Raw genomic sequence first — 20,417 nt, 5'->3', positions numbered from 1 at the left:
GCATGATCCATTCCACATCACAGACAGCAGCCCGAGATAATAGTGAAGCAACTAAACTAAAGTGGCAGATGCAGAAGAAAAGAAAATTGCGTACCTTATGTTTTCCCTTCATTCTGCATGTGTCTACATCAGCTTGTCTAGATTTCCATGTCAATTTCTGCAAGGATCAAGAAAGAAATCAATTAGGGCCCAGAGGTTGTTGCATTTGATTTCAGAAGTCCCTTAGGGGAGACTAGTTGTTGAACATATATTTATTGAAAGCTTTCTGCACCCTTTCTCCATGATTAATTCACCACAACAATGAAAGATCAGTGATGTGGAGCATTCACTTAATTTTGTATTGCTATTTATTCATTAGACTAGAAACCTATTCCATTTTTTTAAAGGCTAAACCAATGGAATTCAGCAATAGGTCAACTTTCAAAAATATGTGCACTTTTCTTAAAAGTACTAGATGCTCTGTTCTTTTAATTTGATATTGTTCTGCAAATCAGAATAAACATTTACGGACTATAAACCCTAACTGGATTCTAAATGAAATACGCATTCTGGAAGACGACGTTTTAGATTAGCAAAGAAATCAAATTCAGGTAATTCTTATCACTTCAAGTCAGCTAACAGGCTCAGAGAGCCCTCCACCTATCAAGATGCTGCTGACTTTATCTGCTAATACTCTTCCTCCAGAACATTTACAGGTAAATCTCACCCTGGACTTTTTTGGGGTGAGTTTCAGGAGTGGTCAAATGTGGTAGGCCGATTAATTAAAATAAAACTTTATTTAAAAACATATGGCCTAAGATAGTATCACCTTAGACACTATAGCGACAACAGTTCTGACAGTGTTTCCCATGAGTAAACTGAGGCACTCATGTGCATTCATGAAGGGCCCCTAGCTCAAAGAGTAATCATGAATGTTTATTTCCATTACAAGCCTGTGCCCTCACTTTTTGACATGTAATTGGTCACAAGCTCATCTTCAGCATCATTCATAGTTATGACGAAACATTCTCTACTCCTACAGTGGAATTCATCCAATGCCCAAATTTGTATGATCTTCTGCTGGACCAAGGCTGTGTTTGGCACATGTTACACAATGTGTATGCAATGCAAAGGAGCTGAAGGGAGATTATTTCTGGTATGTTTATGTTAATATACAACATGGTAATGCAGACAAAGCTCTTAGTTTGAATGTAACTTCCCATGCAGATAATGTGAATATATCTACAAAGTGATATTATAATAAGATTTTATTTAGTGAGTACTTGCATGAGTGAATAAAATTTGTGTGCATGAAAATATGTAAATATCACTTGCTTTTTATGATGAAAGTCTCAGTATACTTAATTGGGATAGTATAGCTGTTACAGAAAACTGCTGAATATAAATGAATAGATGTTTGACAGATGTTCCATCAGGGACCTCACTGTATTTCAGTATGGATTGCTTATCAGCCCAGCTAAATCACTTATCAGAAATTCACAGAGGACATGATTGCTATTCTAGCTTTCCCCAAATATGATTAGCAATGCCATCTTACTTGCTTATTACAGTTTTTACAGCAGCGCTGGCAAGTTGTTTGAAACAATGTCATCTTCCTATTTATTTGAAGCTTGTTCTAGTGTCCTTGGTTTCTGGATGATGATAAAAGCTACTTACTTTGCTAAAATAAATTTCTTCTGTATGTGATGTGTCCATATCAACAGTATAAATATGGTCCCTGTAAACAAAGGCAAATGAATGCAAAGTCAAATGGAGTAGTCAGACAGTTCATTTTCTATGAAGAGAGCTATCTATCACAAGATAATCCATAATCCATTCAAAAAAAGATCACAGGTCTTACCAGGGAACATTACTGACAGCATTGCCTGCTTCTCCCAGAAAAGCACTTTCATATATAAATTATCTTCCTTCCCATTAAGAAAAAAAAGAAAAATGCTACAAAACTTCAAAGCAAGATTCCTTCCCAAAAGCAATTATTTAAACAAACGCGATTTTGGAAAGGAGATGAGCCTTATATCATTTCTGCTCTATAGGTCCTACAGCAGACACCACGATCTAGCATGCAGAAATTTTTGTGTATCCTGAAATCAGCTACAATAGTTCTTAGGCAGCCTTTGCCAGATTCCTGGGCTAGCAGTCACTGTGCCATATTTAGCCATTCAGGGTTAAAAAGAGGTTAATGCTTCTTTTTTTTTTTTTTTTTTAAAATTATGCATCTAACCTCAGATGTGATAATTTGATTGACAATATGGTAGGCAAAAGGCTGACAGCCACAAAAATATTCCCAGAAATCATTCTTCTCTTCACACACTGGTGGCCAAACTAAACTGTAAAATACTCCTCTGAAAAAAGTTCACATTTCTTGCTTGCATTTACTTTCCTGTTTTCCTGAGAACCTGTCCCTCTCTACAATTAGCTGCCAATCTCTACTTGGAAAGAGGAAAAGACTCGCTACTCAGGTAAAGAGGTATTTTTGAACATTCTCCTTTGTGAAAGCTGAGAACAAGGACATCTCTGCATGGAACCTAAAAATCTGAAAAAACCCACAACGCTGTAGTAACCGACACATCAAATTGGGACTGACCATCTCATTTTTCCTTGAAATAACATTGGCTTTTTTCAAAATGCAGGAAGCTGTGCATCTGGCGCATGATCCACAGCATTGGAGGGGTCTGCTGAAAGCAGGATACAGACTGTTTCCAGTTTAGAAATCCCTGCTCTCAAGGTTAGCTTCATTTTATTGCATTTTGGGGAAACAGTGCTATTCTCTTAAATAAAGCAAACACAAAACACTGCTATAAAAGGAATAAGCAATGCTTCTCTCACGTGGAAATAAAGAGGCAGCATTGTTGCGGGGAACTGGCTTTTGAAAATCTACTGTCTGCTGCAGCGCTTGAGGCCGTTTGCTTTGTAAGATGCCAAACTGAGGAGTTGTGGGTTTTCTGCTCCTCCAAACTCCGTCAAACCAGAGCTGTCATTTACTTCCAAGATTGGTTTAATGCTTCAGTTTATTATTTGCCTGACTTTATTGGCAGAGCAGTGGTCAGGGTTGGGGCTGGACTAAAATTACCTATTAGTGTGATATCAGCTTCATAGATTACTGCACGGTTCCCTTTTTATGTACATCACTCTTTGTTGCTGTCACTCCTACTATATAAAAGTGGGAATAAAATCTCTTGAATTGCAAATTAGGTGCGGCTGGAGCTCTAAAAACCTTCTTCCAGCACAGCTCTTGATTTTAATCATCAGTCTTGCTTTCCAGTGGTTATGATTTTTCCCTTTTAAACAAGACAATTAGAAAATGCAGTGGTGGTATTCAGAATGAGGCTTGAGTTATTTAGCTCCACTCTCAAGAAAGCAGCTTTCAGGGGACTTACTTTCTGGTTCAAGAAACAGTTCAAAGAAAACTCAGATGCTAAGTTACAGGATCATCTGAAAGAGGTTTAGTATCAGGCAAATTACATATCATTTTCTCATGCCGTACTTGAAACATAGTTGCTGCAATGTCAGCAGAGAGCGAAAGAGCTGTCAAATTCAGGGGAGGGCTCTCTAACCACAGACAATGCGGGATTGTCCTTGCCCTCCTTTTCCCACTGCTGCCCAACTCCTACTATCTACTAGCTGTGGTATGTGTACAGCTCGCTGCTAATCAAGTTATTCTAACACAAATTGACTTAATCCTAGAGCTTCCGTTTCTCCCACCTCCAGTCAGCAGAACGGAGTTTTGTTGCCATGGCATAATCTTGTGGAGGAAGGGAATTTAAATAATGCCACCGGCTGTGCATGACCCTTGGCCACTCAGTGCATCGTCTGGAAACGCGTAACTGCAAATGAGGAGGGAGCCATCCCTATGCTTCGTGGGCTCAATAAATGGTTTTGTACGTACCCATGAGGGCTGACAGATAATGTGAAAAAAAGCTGCCACCGCACAAGACAATGGGAGGAGGAGACATGGCAAACTTAGAAAAGGGTGTGTGTGCGCGGGTGTGGGTGAGTGTGAGAGAGACAGCAAGGGAGCACCCTTCCCACGAGAAAAAAGAAAACAGAGCTGGTCCTTTGCAGACTGCAAGCCCGATATTCGGACAGCACAGCTTCATGGGCTGCGGCTGAGTTATTCTCATTTGTACTGGCTGGATATCTCTGCCTGATAATATAAAATAAAGCCTTTCTGAATGACACAAGATTTTATTCAGTAATAGCTAATACAGGAGTCACGTATCCCATATGACAAAATAAGCAACTGACAGACAGAAATTTTGTTCTAGGCCAGTCGCTCAGTAATAAAGTGTTAGCGGTTCTCAGAGTTGGTCGTCTCCTGCACAAGGAAACTGTCTGCAAAGTAAATGCTGGATTTTCTAAAACAAGCAAACAAATAAAAAAACCCAACCCAAACCCAACAACCCCAAAATAAAAACTCTCAATGTTTAATCATTTGTTTTGATTGATTTTCAGATAATTGGGTACAAATGTAAACTTAGCATCGCTATATTTCAATGTCTAAAAAAACCAGCATGAAAGCAACATCTGATATGATAGCTAAAGGATTTATGTTAGCTACAGTTTTCAATGAATCTTGTTACAAAACTCTTTGAGAAACATCTTTGATTGTGAATACATTTGCTTCAGTCTCTAGACTTCCTACTACCTCTAAAGGACATGCGGTACTGCAGTTATAAACTTTCATTCACACTAGTTATCAAACGATGACTCATTTTCCGAAGTTTATTACTTAAAGATAAAAATGACCTTTGAATTTTAACTTGTATCACATAGCCTTCTCAGCCCAGCAGGGATCTTATTCAGTAACATGTGGAGAGGGAAAACAATACGTCAAAGCATTTTTTAGTTACCATAGGAAAAAAGTGTAAGAAGATTTTTTGGGCTTGTGTAAGTACAAAACAGACCAGGTCTTTACTATTTTTTGTAGGTCACCAGACCCTAGGAGTATATGAGCACTCTCATCGTAGTAAGCTGTTTTATACAAATACATAACCACATAGTATGTAAGAATGCATATTCACATACCAGTACATACCAGATAGTACACATACTATCCCCCAAATATTAGCATTCTTTATATAATTTGTGCACACAGTGGTTTCATATCCCAAAATGTTTTCCCGGGTTTTCCGGCTGTAACACCGGTTGCTTGGGCGCTGCGACAGTCTAATCACGTCAATCTCAGTCTGGGAACAAACTATGAATACAGCAGAGCAAAATCCACAAAGCGGATTTACCACCTTCTCACTGCAAATGATTTCCTAATTTAAAGGAAAACAAATAAGGAAAGCAAAGGGAACTCAGCCATGAAAAGGAGGAAATCCTGCCACCACCTTTCAAACCCCTTCAGCCCGCTCCCCCGCCCCGCTCGTTATCCCACTAAATGCAGCAAAAATACTAAGCCTGGAGCTCAGGCAAAGCACAGGGAGGCCTTGCTGCAGGACTGCCCACTCTTTATGCCCTACAACCAATGCCACCGCAGCTCCCCGTGGAAGGATGTGTGCTCTTTGCCTGGACTGGATGCAAGGGCTTGGCACAAGTGAGAACCCAGAGCTCTGCCACCCAGACTCCGTACAAACTGGCACACGTGCGAAGCCCAAAGAAGATGCGCTTAGCTGGTAAGGCTGCAATGCCTGGGTAGGTCAACAGGTAGAAGCGTGGTCTTCCTGCAGCCAGGGACACAACTATGTAAAAACAGCACTCACTAACTCTGCTGGTGTAACACAACTAATTACTTGGTGCTGAGTGGAGACCAACACGCAGATCTCCACCGCAGGACACATGCGATCACCCAGAAGATGGGGAGTGGTTTGAGTTGTTTGAGAAGGAAGCCAGGCAGCTCCCGGAGGCTGCCAAGGGCTTTGACAACAGGGCTGGTGGCGAAAGGCTGCCTATTCAGCAGCTGTTCCCTCTCGCCTCCTGGCCATCCCACCCACCACTTCTCCCATCTGGAGCAACAGCCTGGCTCTCCGTGGCACACACAGAAGGGTGTGTATTTCTCCAATGGAGGAGAAGGACCAGGAAACCAGCAGGAAGCAAGCGGCTACCAGAGGGGCAGCTTGCAGGGAGGTCCCAAACAGTATCTGGGTCCAAGAGCTCCTAAGCTGGACTACCCACCCTTGCTAATCTGTACCCTTCTTGCATTTATCCTACGTCCATCAGGTAATCCCCACTCTAAGATCGTCAATCTCCTTCACTAACAACAGCCAGGGAGAGGAATTGTTAATGTCTGATCTGTGTCATGTTGGCAGCTGTATAAATCTGTGTAGCTCCACTGAAGCTGATGGTGCCACGCTGAGCTACGTGAACTGAATGGGTGGCTCTATATGCAATTTTTATAAAAAGGCATGTGCTGCACAGTATAGCTCTCCAAAAAAATTCAGACACCAAATTCAATTAACCTTGCTGAGTACATCAAAAGAACAGCAGCAAACATGTTTGCCTCTTTTTTGTCTTAAGATATTAAAACTATGCCTAAACCAGCCACGTTACAGTTTAATAACTCTTATCCAAACATGCATTTGTGCAACAGCAGAATCATTCTCTAAAATACGTCATTAATGGTGTGCACAAACAAAATTACAGGAGGAGGACGGACTCTCCCCTCCATGGGGCTGAAAACTTCTCTGGCAACTTCCCCCTTGTTTGACTCAAAGGAAGGCAGAGGTCTGTAGTCCTGAAAGGACTGTATCAGCACCTCGCAAAACTGAACCTTAGTTGATTGACTAACAGGGTTTCCAATATGCCTTACTAACAGGCTGCAAAGCTCTCTCTGAGTGTGAGAAAATCCTAAAAATAACCAGCAGAGAAGAACTCAGAATATCCATCATCTTCTACTTCCTCCTGAAAGCAGCAAGGGAGGAGCGGCCAAGCAGGGGACTACTGACCTAGCAGCAACGTAGAGGGTCCTGTTCATGACCATGACCAGCTGGATGTCCAGCCGGTGCCTCTGCGTGGTGTTCCGCCCTGGTTTGTGACCCACAAACACTGGATACTGTCTTGTATCTGCAGGAAGGGACAAAAAAACAGGGTCAAAAGAGAATCACAAACTGAAATCATGCTAACATGGAGCACTATGGGGCCCAGCTATGGCCAAAACCTGTGGTTTCTGTTCTGTCCTGGCACTACAGCTTGGGGGTGGAAGGCATGAGCACAGAGGGCTGGAGAGTTCTTCACGGTTACAATCTTCACAGCGGTGAAGGAAAAAGTCATCACCTTTGTGGAAGACAAAAATTCTGAGTTTTTACAGACCGTAAAGCTGTTCTGGAGCTCTTGGCACATAGGTACACAGCACTTTCTCACAGTTTTTCTTTCACTGCTTGCAGAGCTTAAATGCTTGCTCCTGGCTGCCAGAGGGTGTCTAGCAGGACAAGGCTGTTTCACAGCGGCCCATCAATCACCACAATGACTGGACTGGTATTGGTTAAAGCAAAAGACTTGGCTCTCCTTGGTTCAAAAGTGCCAGCTCCCTGGGTTTCCTACAGGATTGGACTGCCATCGTAGAACAGCTGCGGGGATTTCTGAGAAACGGTGGGAAGCCATCACTTGAACTTTATAAAAGGAAAGTCACTGCATATTCTTTTGGCAATCAGTCTGATACTCCAGTTCTTCTGGCAACTGGACAGCAATACTGACTGGAAGCCCAATACTGAGCTTATGCTATCAACGAGTCAGCTTCCCCCACTCTTATCAGTCAGCAAGAGAATTTATTCACTCTATTCCCACGATTTTTTTGGTGAGACCTCAGCATACATGGGGTGTGCTGCTGCTGCCCAGATGATCTGTGTATACAACCTATAACAACAGTGAACTTCTGACCAAGGGCCACCTTGCTGTTAGACTTCATACGTATATGTGATCATGACATCTAGATGCACAAACTAGGGAGCTAGTTAAGTAAACAAAATGACACTTAGAAGAAGGAGGAAGCGGATAAACCTCTGATGAGCATCGTCATCAATGCAGAACTACTGCGTGTGCATGTTATACAGAGCTGACTAGCATCTAGCTATGCCTGTGCCTTCTCCCCATCAATATGCTTTCCCAGAAACCTGGAGCTGTTTGAGGGTGTCTGTTTCTTCAGAAACTGAGCAACTGCTGTACTGTTTTCAGTTATTGTCCTCTAAAAGTATTTTCCCTATTAAGCTTGGTCAAAGTATTGATTCACACTATGGCTTCAGCAAAGCATTTGAGAGCACCATGCGTCAGAAAGCCTGGTGATAAAACTGTATATAAACAGGAACTTCCCTGCAAATCAGATGCTGAGAACTCTTGGAGAAACAAATTAAGATACCCAGGCAGGATTTATGTTCAGAAGCTTAATCCTTCTGACCAAGTCCTACATGCAAAATGCCAAGTTTAACTGTCAAGCTGTTCTCTGTCCTGTACCATTTCTTCTGTAACCCATGGATCTAGCATGAGCTGGGGGCTTGTATGCTCATGTGCATTTCAGCATGCCATGCTGCAGAGGAAGAAGTTACCCCATGTTCTGTTTCTCCAAAAAGATCAAGACTGGCTATTTCTGCATTAGCAAGGACGATTAGCATCACCCTTCTGGAGGGTGAAAATGTTGGTGCTGTTCACATTAGACATGTTTCAGCAGGGTTTGCTTCAGAGGAGTTCTGCCCTGTTCTTGTATCCCAGATGCCTATTAGCACTTGAAGCACATCAAGTGTGCCCCTGGAGTCTGTGTTTCAGCTTAGTCTTACCCAAGACAGACAAGTTTATGGGTGCCAAGGCCACCCCAAAGCACAGTAAGCAAGTACAATCAAGAGATTCACTTGAATTTTAATTCCTGACCCAAAGTAGGCTTAAACAAGCCTACTCATTGCTGACTTGCCACTCCTTTAGCATACTTTTACAGACCCAGGCGCTAAAGACTTCCTTTTAAACATCTGAACCTTTGGGACTGCAGAAGACTTTTCTCTGCAGTAATCGTAATTGAGTTGAGATAAATGTAAAAGAATCAGTTATGCTAAGCCTGACTTGCATGGAGAAATGCACAGAAAGCTCTTCACCTGTTTAGCCCGCAAATCTCAATACTGAGTTGCAGCTGTCTGTGTTACCCTAGATTTTGGAGAGTTTGCCAATTACTGCTGGTAAGAAAGAAGAGATTCTGTTACAAAAGATTCTTTGTCTTGATTTGGTTTTTAGATACATTTCCAGCTTAGCAAAAAATGCCTAATGCTAAAGCAGAATCCATCAGAGCTTAAACAAGTAAGTTCAATTACTTGTATTAGATCAACAAATTATGTTTTCAGAGCTCATTTACTTTAGTGTGCTATGCTTGATACTCTGAGGTGCTCCACTGGTTATTCAGAACTACATTTTCACAAGTCAGGTGAAGGCCACTTTGATTATGGGGCGGTGGAGGGGAGAAGGCTTCCTTTGCTGCTGGATAGAGCAAGATATTTGGTTTGATTATGCTACTGAAGTGTCTCTGTTTGAGAAGAAGAAAGGCCATGGTTTTGGAAGATCAAGCAGTTTACCACCCAGTAGTTGTAAGTCAACATGAAAAAGTCATGTTCCTATATTAGTATCTGAGAACGTAAATTGGCTGATCTGGGAGACATAAAGAAAAACAACTTTATTCATTGCAACTGTAACAAAATACTGTTGATTTGAAGCACCCTGATCAGTATTAAGCAAATGAAATCCTCTAGCCTCTTATACTTACAGTTGCCATGCGAAATACTGATCGGCTCAGAATCTTCTGGGAAACCAGCCCCAGCAAAGTGTAGCAGTGTGAAATATAGCAGCAAGGCTTCTGACCTCATAGTAGTTCAGCTGGGAGGCTTCACTTCTTCACTTCACCCTGTGGAAGACAAACAAGGGCTTAAGTGCCTTCCATCGATTCAGTTTTAACCACTGCATACAGAAAGCTAAAAAGAGTCAATGGAAAGTAGAGGGAGCTTTCCTTCTCCTCAAGCCTCTCACTGTACCTGAGGACATATGTCATGTTTCTAAGCAGAAACTGCCCTACCAGGCCAGTTTCCCTTTAGCCCATGCCCCAGCAGTGCCACATCTTGCTTGAGGATAGACTTAAGTATCTGTAAGTTACGAAGAATTTTCTGCCTCAGCTGCTTATATGCAATGAAGAAACTTCATCTCCTGCACTGATCGACAGCTGACAAGAGTTTTTCAGGAAATATTTTGTTTTCCCCTTCTTTGGTTTATATAATTAGATGATGACACGATGACACACACCATAAATAAAAAAAACCACACTACATTATTCTGGTTAAAAAGAGATTAAGGGTTATACTACAAGACTGATTCATACCCTGCAGAGTTGTGAATCAAGTGAAGAAACACTGAGAGAGCTTGATGGAGCACGCAGAACATGTCATTGGGCTTTACCATAAAAATATGTACCCATAAATTTAGGTGCCATAAAACCAGTACTCCAACTTGCGATAAAATAAGGGAAAACAGAACTGTCTAAACCCAGCATTTTTTCTGTGTTCCACTGACGCATTCACTCATTCACATTTCATGTACAAAAATATCCCTAAATCTTGAAGATAAAAGGAACCACAGGGGCCTTTGGATACAGTGAAAGAAAACAGCACATAATACAATAAATAGCTCATAATTCCCAGGCAAATTTCACACAGACGTTGATCTGCAGGGGAAATCAGTGTAAAAGTGGGGTTTTCTTTTCATCCCTTCCAGAGTTTCAAACCTTTGATGCCGCCTGCCAAAGATTCCTTTTGAACAAAGCTATTTTACAGTAGTCTGTCAGTCATTCAAGATTTACGGGCAGAAAGTCAAACTTCATAACCTACATAGTCTTTGAAACTTAATTTGGCAAACAAAGTGCTAACTTGCCCTTCTGCAACACCATTTAATATTAGATACCTATGTCTCCTTTCTCAATGCCAAAAAAAGCATTAACAAGTCTTGAGTGTTGCATTTTCATTTGTAATTTCACAGACACAGCTGATTCCTCATCTTTTACCCAACTGAAAAATGTCACAATAATTAATTTGTCTTATCAGATATCTACTTTAAAATAAAATTTCAGCTCCTGTAACTGGATTGGAATAGAGACTCTGATGCAGGGCGATACAGTCCATAAGGACTAATGATTTATTATAGTCTGTGTTTGCCTATTATTATTCAGACACACAAATTGGAAACTTGGCTGATTCTCTATTAACAAAATAACTCTCAGACCGAGTTAGACTGAGACTAGAAAAAATAAAATTTAATGTAAGGCAATGACTGATACCTTAACTGAACAGTGTCAGATAGACGGCAAAGGATAAAAATAGCAAGAATAAATGCAACACAATGCAGACACTGTCTGTCTATTATATCTTATGTGAGAATGCATACTAGAAGACAGTACATACAAGCCTCAAGAGAAGCATTTCCGTCTAGCACCGGTTAGGCCGATAGCTGTGTATGATTACTGACACAGCTATGTCTGCCTGCAGACACTTTCTTTACCTGTTTCCTCCATTTGTCTCTTTAATCACCTCTTACATTTTCTCTTGACTGTTAGCTCTCTGGGGCAGGAACTGTTTCTTTCTGTTTGTTTCCACGCCCAGCGAAACATTATTTGAGGCCCTTAGGAATACCCAAAGTAGAAATAAGCAGAAGTAAATATAACACTTGGAAACACAGTCTCCCTCAAAAGGTTTGAATTAGAAGTAAGATATACACATTAAAGGCGTTAATTCCTTTCTCTCTACACAATTTTTCAAAATGTAATTTTGTGGCTTTAAAAATTTTGCCCCTGTAAGTACAATGCAAAGTGACAAAACTAAGTGCCTTATCTTAATACACAAATAGAATGAAATTCTTTCCTTCTTGAAATTGTTACAGTCCAATGCAGAAGTCTCTTCTGAAACGCACACGAGGAGCAACAGTTTAATGCGAAGAAACTTATCAAGCAATCCAATTCTTCCACTTAAACCTTATTCATCCACAGGATCAGTCTGCAGGCTGACAGTTCAAACCACTTGGCTCACAGTGAGACTCTGGAGCATTAAAGTAACTGCTTTCGGTTACTCCCTATCAGCACATCATCCACTATCTAACAATGTGTGTATGCTATGAGGAAAGCATGACGGTACTGCAGACATATCGCTGCCACTCCACTTCAGAGCTTGAAAAACTTTTCCCATGGGCGATTCTGCACCATCATTCCCTACTTCTCATTCAGACCTGTGTACTGCTCCGCGTAAATATATACAGGAGACAGCTTCCAGGAAAATGAACAATGCCCAGCATGCTTACTTTGTCATTTTATGTACATGTTATCAGGCCAGATCTTTTTTCTTTTACCTGAAAAGAATTAACTGACAAGTGAACTGACATATTGCCTTCTAACAAAGACTAGATTAGTAAGTTTTTAAATATACAAAATTCTTTGTCATTCTTAAGGGTAGCTTCTGGGGAAGAAGAGAGGGAGAAGGGAGAAAAAAAGCATTATTCTCTGTTGCTCTAGTGCTAACATAGTTGTTCAAATTCATACAAAGTAAATGCAAAATGTCTACTTTGATCTATCACCGATTCAAGTGGACTACACATCTGTATCAATGCCTGTGCCAATAAAGTAACATCAAGCAGGTCTCAAGTTGCATCCAAAGGCAGCTTTTCACTAGGAGGCAATTATTCAAACATAACATTACTTTTGCTGTTCTTACAATGGTGGAAAGAGCCGTACTGTTTCAGTGGAATTTCAGAAAAGTGCTGATTCGAGAAGGTCACACTTATTTTTAGCACAAATTTCCTTTTCAGCAAATACTCAGCTCTGGTTGGGCTCCTGGGAGTGATGCAAATGTTCTCACTTGCAACTGTGCTGCAACTACGTTCTAATCAAAAGTGCTTGTGAACGCAGTGTCTGATGAAGCATGAGTAGCTAGACAGTGATGCCGAGCCAGTACAGGCACTGTCTCCAAATAAAAGGTTTGCAAATGACAATGGAGAGATCTTCAGTCAATGTAGACCACTGCAGTTCAATCTGGCCTGCATTAAGCCATACTGGTTGAGACAGAACTGGTTCCAGGCCTGTTCGAAACGTGAGTACCGCTCCTGTTGAAGGAAGGTAGTGGTGACAAGAAGAGTGAGTTTTGGTGGTGTTGTTTTATTAGCAGACATGCTAATAAAATATAGCCCTGCAAATGTTTAAGAGCATGTTTATAATCTGTGTCTAATGCAATGACTTGTAGCCATTGAGTTTGTGGAGTAGATCAGATTTCTTCCAAGCTTCAAAAAAACCCCACCTAATCTGCTTCTTGCATGCCTAAGACCAATGTAAATACAACTTTATGCAAGATACTTTGGTGCTCTGATTCTTCTTTCTGAAGTTTATGGTTTCAAATACCTATGCAAGATGACTTGTTCTGGTTACTTCCGTGTTCTCTCCTTTGTGTCATATTATGATTAAGTATAAATAAACCATATGATCTCTTAATGTATATAGAAGTCAAAATTATGCCCTCCTAGATGGAATCTGTTTTTCTGTTTGTACACTGCAGCCCAAAGGTGAACCACTTCTAAGTAGGATGTTTGGATACTAGTGCAATACAGTTGCTATTACTATTATATTTACTCACTAATGCCTAAGTATACATATAAATACACATATACATATTCATATTCATATACCTCCCCATAGATGCTTGACATAGGGGCATTTAATTTTGTAAAAATCATGCTGCTGGCATGAAGGAGTTTCTGAAGCTAAGAAAGTAACAATCATTCCAAATAAAGGAGAAAAGTCTGATTTTTCCGTGCCAAGTGCCCTCTGCTATGTCTATCCATGGCTATCTGAGCCAACAAGAAGCCACCATGATGAGCTCTGCTTTTTGCTGATATTTTTAGCATTTAGCGAACAACAGTCTGAGTGGAAATGCATATAGAATAGCTGCTTGGCTAAGGAAATGATTACATGGCTGCTGCCATAATACCCTAGTAATCAGGTTATTGTATCTACAGCTTGTAAGTTTCAGAAAGGTTATACAAATCACATGAAAAATCCTAAACGGAAAAGCTAACTTCCTGGTAAACGCCATGAAACTGTAAGGCCAGATTTGATCCGGAGAACAAATTCAACAGCAACAGCAATGACTGCATAGACATATCTATAAATAACTATTGAAAGGGATGTTCTTCCATGTTAGAAAACCTCCCATCTTGTTGCTTTGGCCTCACTGTACATTCAGCTAACGCCAGTGTAACTCCAAGTAAAATCAAAGTATGTAACCTTGTCAGAATTTTCCCATGGCACAGTAAGCCTGCTCAGTAACGGACAGATCTTGTTATATTCATTTATTACAAACCTTCTTTATACCATGATGGGTTGTTTTCATACATGACAGCTGCACTTCGATCCACAAATTATTAAGCTTAATGTGAGAATTACCAGACAAAATCCAATGGTCTGTGTTATGCATGAAGCAAGACCAGAAAATCTAATGGCCATAAAAAACCATGACTGTCTTAAACAAATTCCTTTGTTTCTACAAACATGTAGAAATAAGTTATTCTTCAAAAACACAGTAAGTCTAGTAAGATGGAACAGCATTTAACCAAACAGTGAGGAAACTAAAAACTGAAGCCAGATGAATTTGAACTACCACATAAGAAAAAATGCATGACCAGAATAAGTAGCAGCCTCTGTGAACTGACCCTGGAAATACTCAGCAAAAAGCCCTCCTCATCACAATCAGCATTTCTTACCCTGGGAAAAAACAGAAGGACCATAAAAAAGCAGGGAAGAAACTGATCTGAGTTGCATAACAGAGCTAACAAAAAGATTTGAGATTCTCCTGCAGTAAGAGCTTTACAGGCATGCAAGTGAATCTGAAACTCATGTCCTACTTCAGTGTGTCATTGAAAGAGACTTACAGAGCAAAATCTATCTACTCATACATAAAAAAGCACATATTGATCTACACAGCACATGCTTTGCCATGCTGAAGGCAGAGTGCAGAAACCAGTCGGCCGACCTGACTGCTGTTCCCTGCTATGGTACAGATTTGCCATGCGACGCTGGCAAGCGTCATTCATCTCCTTTGGCTAAGCCTTTGGAAATCTCTGAGTGGAAGACGATGTTACTGCTATTTACCCCTATAAATTCACAGTTCCTAGACAGTGAAAGACAAGAGTTCTGTGCAAGTCAGAGAAAGGAATTAGGAATAATGCAACAACAACAACAGAAAGAGAGGAATACAACCTGCAGGCTGCAGCTTCCAGAAAACGAGGAAAGTTAGGCCAGCACAGCAGAGCTGTTCAGGAGAGCATCCTTTATCTACGCCTGTTTGGGTGGTGGGCTAGCTGCTGTTCAACCACCTTGTGCGGCTGCACCTGGCAGCAGAAGGGATCATGCAAAATGCCCAGGCTGAGTGGTGCCAAGGGGATCAGACAGATGTGAGTGAACAGAAGCTCAGCGGGTGCTTGGGGAGCTCAAGAGAGAGGAGACACAAGTGGCTATCAGCAAGACACAGAACAGAGTGCCAGACATTACAACTGAATTGGCACGTGGCAGGACAGTGTCCGGGACGGCCAGCTCTTTTGCTCATATTGTCCTTTCTCTACTGATTGCTGCTCAGTCACCTGAATGGTGGTGCAGGTGGCCACAGAGACTTAATGCCAGCTCTGTGCCCGTCATCACTACCAACCTCCAACATCTTTTTGTTACCGATGGTGCAGCCATCATTCATCTTTCCTCTCCTGTCCTGCTCCTGTTGTCTCTACAGCTGGCCATTCATTTCATGTGGCCAAAAAAGCACTCTAGCACTCCAGGTAGCTGGCCCTTATGCCAGAGAGGCTGGTGCATGAATGCATTGGGGTAGTCACCTGTACTCCTTCAAATCACGCAATAACAAGGGGTCACTCCTGAATGCTGGTGGGGGGAGGTAAGCAGTGCCCAAGGGAAGCCCCCACCTCTCCAGCATCCCTGTTGACCCTAAATTACGTGTATGAAGCACACTCCCTCTCATCTTTTGTGTGTATCAAAAAGTTCTCCCTGACCATAAGAGGAATGAATGGGTGCCCTCTGCTATGCACGCTTTACTACCATTTTAATTGGATTCAGTACTGCTTACTCATTGCCCAGCTGCTGTGGGCTGCACGCCAGACGTGACGATTAGGCCCAAGGGAAAGACACCAATGAGAGCGATTTTGCCTCATATAGTAAGCAACAGCATCTACCTTCATTAAAAAGAATAATACAAACTTCATTACTAGATTGGTGAAACACAGATACATGGACCATGTGGATCTTCCCACTAAGACTTGCAAAAATTCATGTCTAGAATAAAATTTCAGCCAAAATACAAAGTACTTTTCAAGCAAGTTTCAGGGTTACTTGCTTATTTTGTTCAGGTTTGTGCAAACATGAGTCCTTACCAGCTTTCCTCTCTCCTCGTTTGCAACTTTACAAGGCCATACATCACGCACAATAATGTCAGCTATGATATGTAACATCACTACCTCCTGCTTCAGTAAGCGATAAGCTGAAAAGATCTGGACAACCCCCAGGCAGCACTGATGAGCCTCGGCCTGCCGAATGGTAGTAGCAGGTGTCAAGTCAGTAGGCAAAACTCAGCATGCTTAATGCTGGCAACCTGTCTTGTCAAGATCAACATTACTGCTCAATGCAGCGTAGTGCAAAAAGAAAATGTAAAGAACAAATGGAGGCCTAAATAGGAGAAACCTTCTGCTGACCCGAGTGAGACATCCCTGATGACTGCAGCATTAATAGGATGCTGCTGTTCAGAGAGGGAACAGTCAGATGGAAGATGAACATCTCCCAGATGGAATTAGAAGCATCTCAGGCCTATCGATTTTGGTTGTAACCTTTACTGTAAACAGTCCACGGGGGCCTCATCAGCCACCTGTTCAGTGATATTTGCATTGAAATATAGAGCCAACGCAAATGAGAAAATGGCCACAGTTCCTTGCTAAAGCATCTGCTCTGTTCCATCCCTCTGTCTATGCATCACCAGCAACAGCAAAGGTATAGGTTTTAGAGTAAGGGGTAATGCAGTGGCACCAGCTCTCTCACACAGCACCAGAAACAATGAATGCTCCATTTGTCACGATGTTGATGGTGGCGGTAGTGGTATTATATCATGCAATATTTCACTTTCTAATAATTGCTCAGTTTCATACTGAAATCAGGCCTGCCAAAACTGGGAGGAAAGCCATCTGTGCCTGGAGGATGACTGCCAGAAACATTTGCAATTTTATTTTGGGGTTATAAACCTGCAGAATGGAACAAAGGCAATGCCTAAATAACCCCTTTCACTCACCACCCCCAACCACGCAGAGCAACAGACCTAACTCTGGAACAGCTTGGTCGGTCATTACAAAGATGTCTTTATTATTTTTAAAAGCCTCACTCATTTAAGAGATAAAAATAGCTCTATTGATTATTTGTGGGACTTCAGCAAACCTCTGTCAAGGTTTTGAATTGATTTAAGAGCTAAATGTAGCAATCACTGCCTTTTGACAGGAGAGAACGCCATCTCTAATATAGACTTTGCTGTTTCATCTCAGCATGCTTAATAGAAAACAGATACACTACCAGCAACACCATTACTCTCCCCAACCCTCACTTTGCCTGGGAAATATCAGTGCCAGTCAACTGACCTTCCATTCTCTCATCTGAGGGATGGAATAAAAATTATGTAGCTGCAGGTGACCCAAAGCTGTAACTGGAAAGAAATGTGGCCTCCCTTTGTTTTCCTCTCCTTTTAGATAACAAAGGTGAAACTCGAAGCCTGATATGTTTTCACAACAATATTGACAATTGTCACTGATTAAAAGTTTGACACAGCCCTGCAGACATTGTCTCAGCTGCCGCATGCCTGCTGTAAACATAACATTAGGATCAGGCAGTAATCCTAAAACAATCCCTACAGCTCAGCCAACTCTTCAGGTCAGATTCCCTCAGATACCATTTGCTTCCTTTCACTTCTGGTACATACTTAAATGGATTGCAGCCCTTCTTCACCCTCTAACCAGGAAAAAAACCTTAATTTCCAGTCCTCTTACATCTGTGTAACAAATCATACACAAATGTAACAAATCGATACACAAGGGCATAGGTTAACTCTGAAGAAAAAGTTAGGATCCCATAGAACATAACACTGTGTTTAAAGCTCAATGTAATCACAAAAGATTCTCCTTTGCTTTTTGTTAATGTAAGAAACATTCATGCATTTAATACATGAACCCCAACTACAGTTGGTTGGTTTCTTCAGGAAACTTATTGCATTTATTTGAAATGAAAGTGTCCATTTTTTAAGGTGATAAAACAGTAGAAAAATGCAAATCCTCACATTTAAGTCAGCTGTTAAGTAATCAGAGCACACTGCTTAGCTTTCATGCAATTTGGCCAGTTCTGGCCCTAAATCCATTTATGCAAAAATTGACTCATTAACCTGGCTTCATTTACCTTGAGTGAAACAGGAAGTTTTGTCAGAGTATTTTTTCAAAAGACACCAATCAACTTTGTCATGAAGTGGTTTGATACAACATCAAGCTACATCCCTACCCTCAAAATGTGAATGAAATCTACTGTAACACTGCAAATGCTAAGAACAGATATTACCATTTTTGTATTAATTACTCCAGCTGTGGACACCATACTACGCAAAAGTGCTTTACCCTGACAGCCACCTCTGGAGAGCCCACTGCTTGTTCCACACTGCAATAGTCCAGTCATGGCAGCAGGAAAACTCAGGCCAAACCTCAGCATTGTATTCTGGGGAAGGCTGCTCAGCACAAGGACATGCAGACACATTGTGGTCAGGCAAGCTGACTCCTACAAGTGGAAAAAAGGGTAAGGCTTTTCCCTCTGAAAATCAGGCAAACTCATCAGGATAAGTTATGTTTGTCCCTGACAGATAAAAAATGCAGGTAAGCAAAGAGTTCCCCATATGTATTTATAATTTTAGCCCCTAATTTGTTTATGAAATCAGTTTTTCCAGATTTCTCTGAACCTTGCAGAAGAGCATGAAATAGATTACTGCAAAAATGAAAAATGTCCATAAAACAAACATAATCCCTGAGGGAAATTTTAAAAATGCCTATGGATAAGCACTAGCAGGTAGGGGAAAAAAAGAGAAGACTCCAAGTGCTAAGAAAAAAATCAAATTAACTGGGAACATTGTCTCTCAGCACTTCCTCTGACATCTCTCTCCCTCAGACATCCATCCATTCACATGTGCCCATACACTTATAGACATTCACCCAAATTTAAAAGGCTCAGATATCACAGTAAAGGTTTTTTATTAAAACTTTAGAGAAATTTCATAGATCTCTATCTTTCATGATTACTCTTTGTTGCCCAATGTTTTTTGCTGATATTTTTGGAAACCTTAAAGGAGTAGAATAAATCTGACTCTGAGACAGAAAATCTATGTAGTTTGCTTTTCCTCTGAGATGAGCACGATGCTTGCAATAATCCAGTTCCTGCAGTTTGCTAGTACTTGCTAGCTGCAAGTAGCAGACTCCGAGCTTTGCTCTGCCTATATTCATGCCCAACAAATTCCCAAATTTTACATCATATATAATCCAAACAGCTTTATGGACAAGTTAATACAAGAAAGTACATTATCCTCAAGAATGCTTTTTGAGTAAAGGGATCACTTCAATATGCCAACATGACACATTTTTCACTCTTCTCTTCATTCCACCACTTCAGCATTATGAGGAAAACAGAAGGCAAAGCAAGAAGCCAACAGATACATAAGAAAAATCTGACTTCCAGGATAGTGCTGAGACAAATTATATTGTCTGTTAACCTGGACATAAGGTTAATTACTGTAATTAAATTTATTTTAAGGGAAAATGCTATATGCAGATATCATCAATTAACCTCTGAATATAAAAATCACAATTCCTGTAATTAATAGAACAGTGCAAGATCACTCTAATTACTGGGGGTCTGTTATTAGAGAGGAAACATGAACTATCTGATGTGATTTCAAGGGCAAACTTAAAATTGAGGTGGTGTGGGTCAGAAAAAGTAAAAAAAAAAGATTACAATTACACAGAGATGAGCCCCTGCACCACATAAATACACTACTCTCTTCTCCTGACACACATTTACCCACATACTGAAGAATACAAGCATCCTTACACATCTGTTCACACCTGCTTCTTGGCACAGCATGAGGGAATTAGAGCAGCATAGAAAAGGAAGTCAAAGCAGCATTGACAAATGCCTGTAGTACAAGTTACAAAAGCAATAGCTCTGTTATTATGTGCTTTACTTCTTTGGAAAAACTGTGGAGAAAAAGGTTCAGTGTAGCAAGAGAGAACAAGCCCACTGAGTATGACTGCCTGAATGGGGCATGATGGATGAGCTTCCTTGCAGATAGGAAAAGCCTCTAATCCATTCTCCGGCTCATTGGTAGAGCAAGGCAAAGTTGTTCTCTTCTGCAGGAAAT

At 41.0% G+C, this 20,417-nt stretch overlaps 1 protein-coding gene across 3 annotated transcripts in view; it reads right to left on the bottom strand.

Moving 5' to 3' along the window:
• SEMA6A (semaphorin 6A) overlaps positions 1–20,417 on the bottom strand; it is a 113,250-nt gene that overhangs the window by 52,763 nt on the left and 40,070 nt on the right. For 2 of the 3 annotated variants that reach the window (XM_082336022.1, XM_082336023.1), the window contains exons 1-2: positions 1,538–1,667; positions 95–157 (exon numbers count right to left, since the gene is read on the bottom strand). In XM_082336022.1, the coding sequence (XP_082192148.1) occupies positions 95–157; positions 1,538–1,591 (117 nt within the window). In that variant the 5' untranslated portion in view covers positions 1,592–1,667. Of the gene's footprint in view, positions 1–94; positions 158–1,537; positions 1,718–6,887; positions 7,006–9,676; positions 9,815–20,417 lie in introns of those variants that run through there. The other variant, XM_082336024.1, reaches the window with a different exon arrangement.

The sequence above is a fragment of the Platalea leucorodia genome (assembly GCF_965183815.1).
Source record: "Platalea leucorodia genome assembly, chromosome: Z".
Classification (NCBI taxonomy): domain Eukaryota; kingdom Metazoa; phylum Chordata; class Aves; order Pelecaniformes; family Threskiornithidae; genus Platalea; species Platalea leucorodia.
Note: the sequence above shows the minus strand (reverse complement) of the source record. Positions and strands in the feature narration are given on the sequence as shown.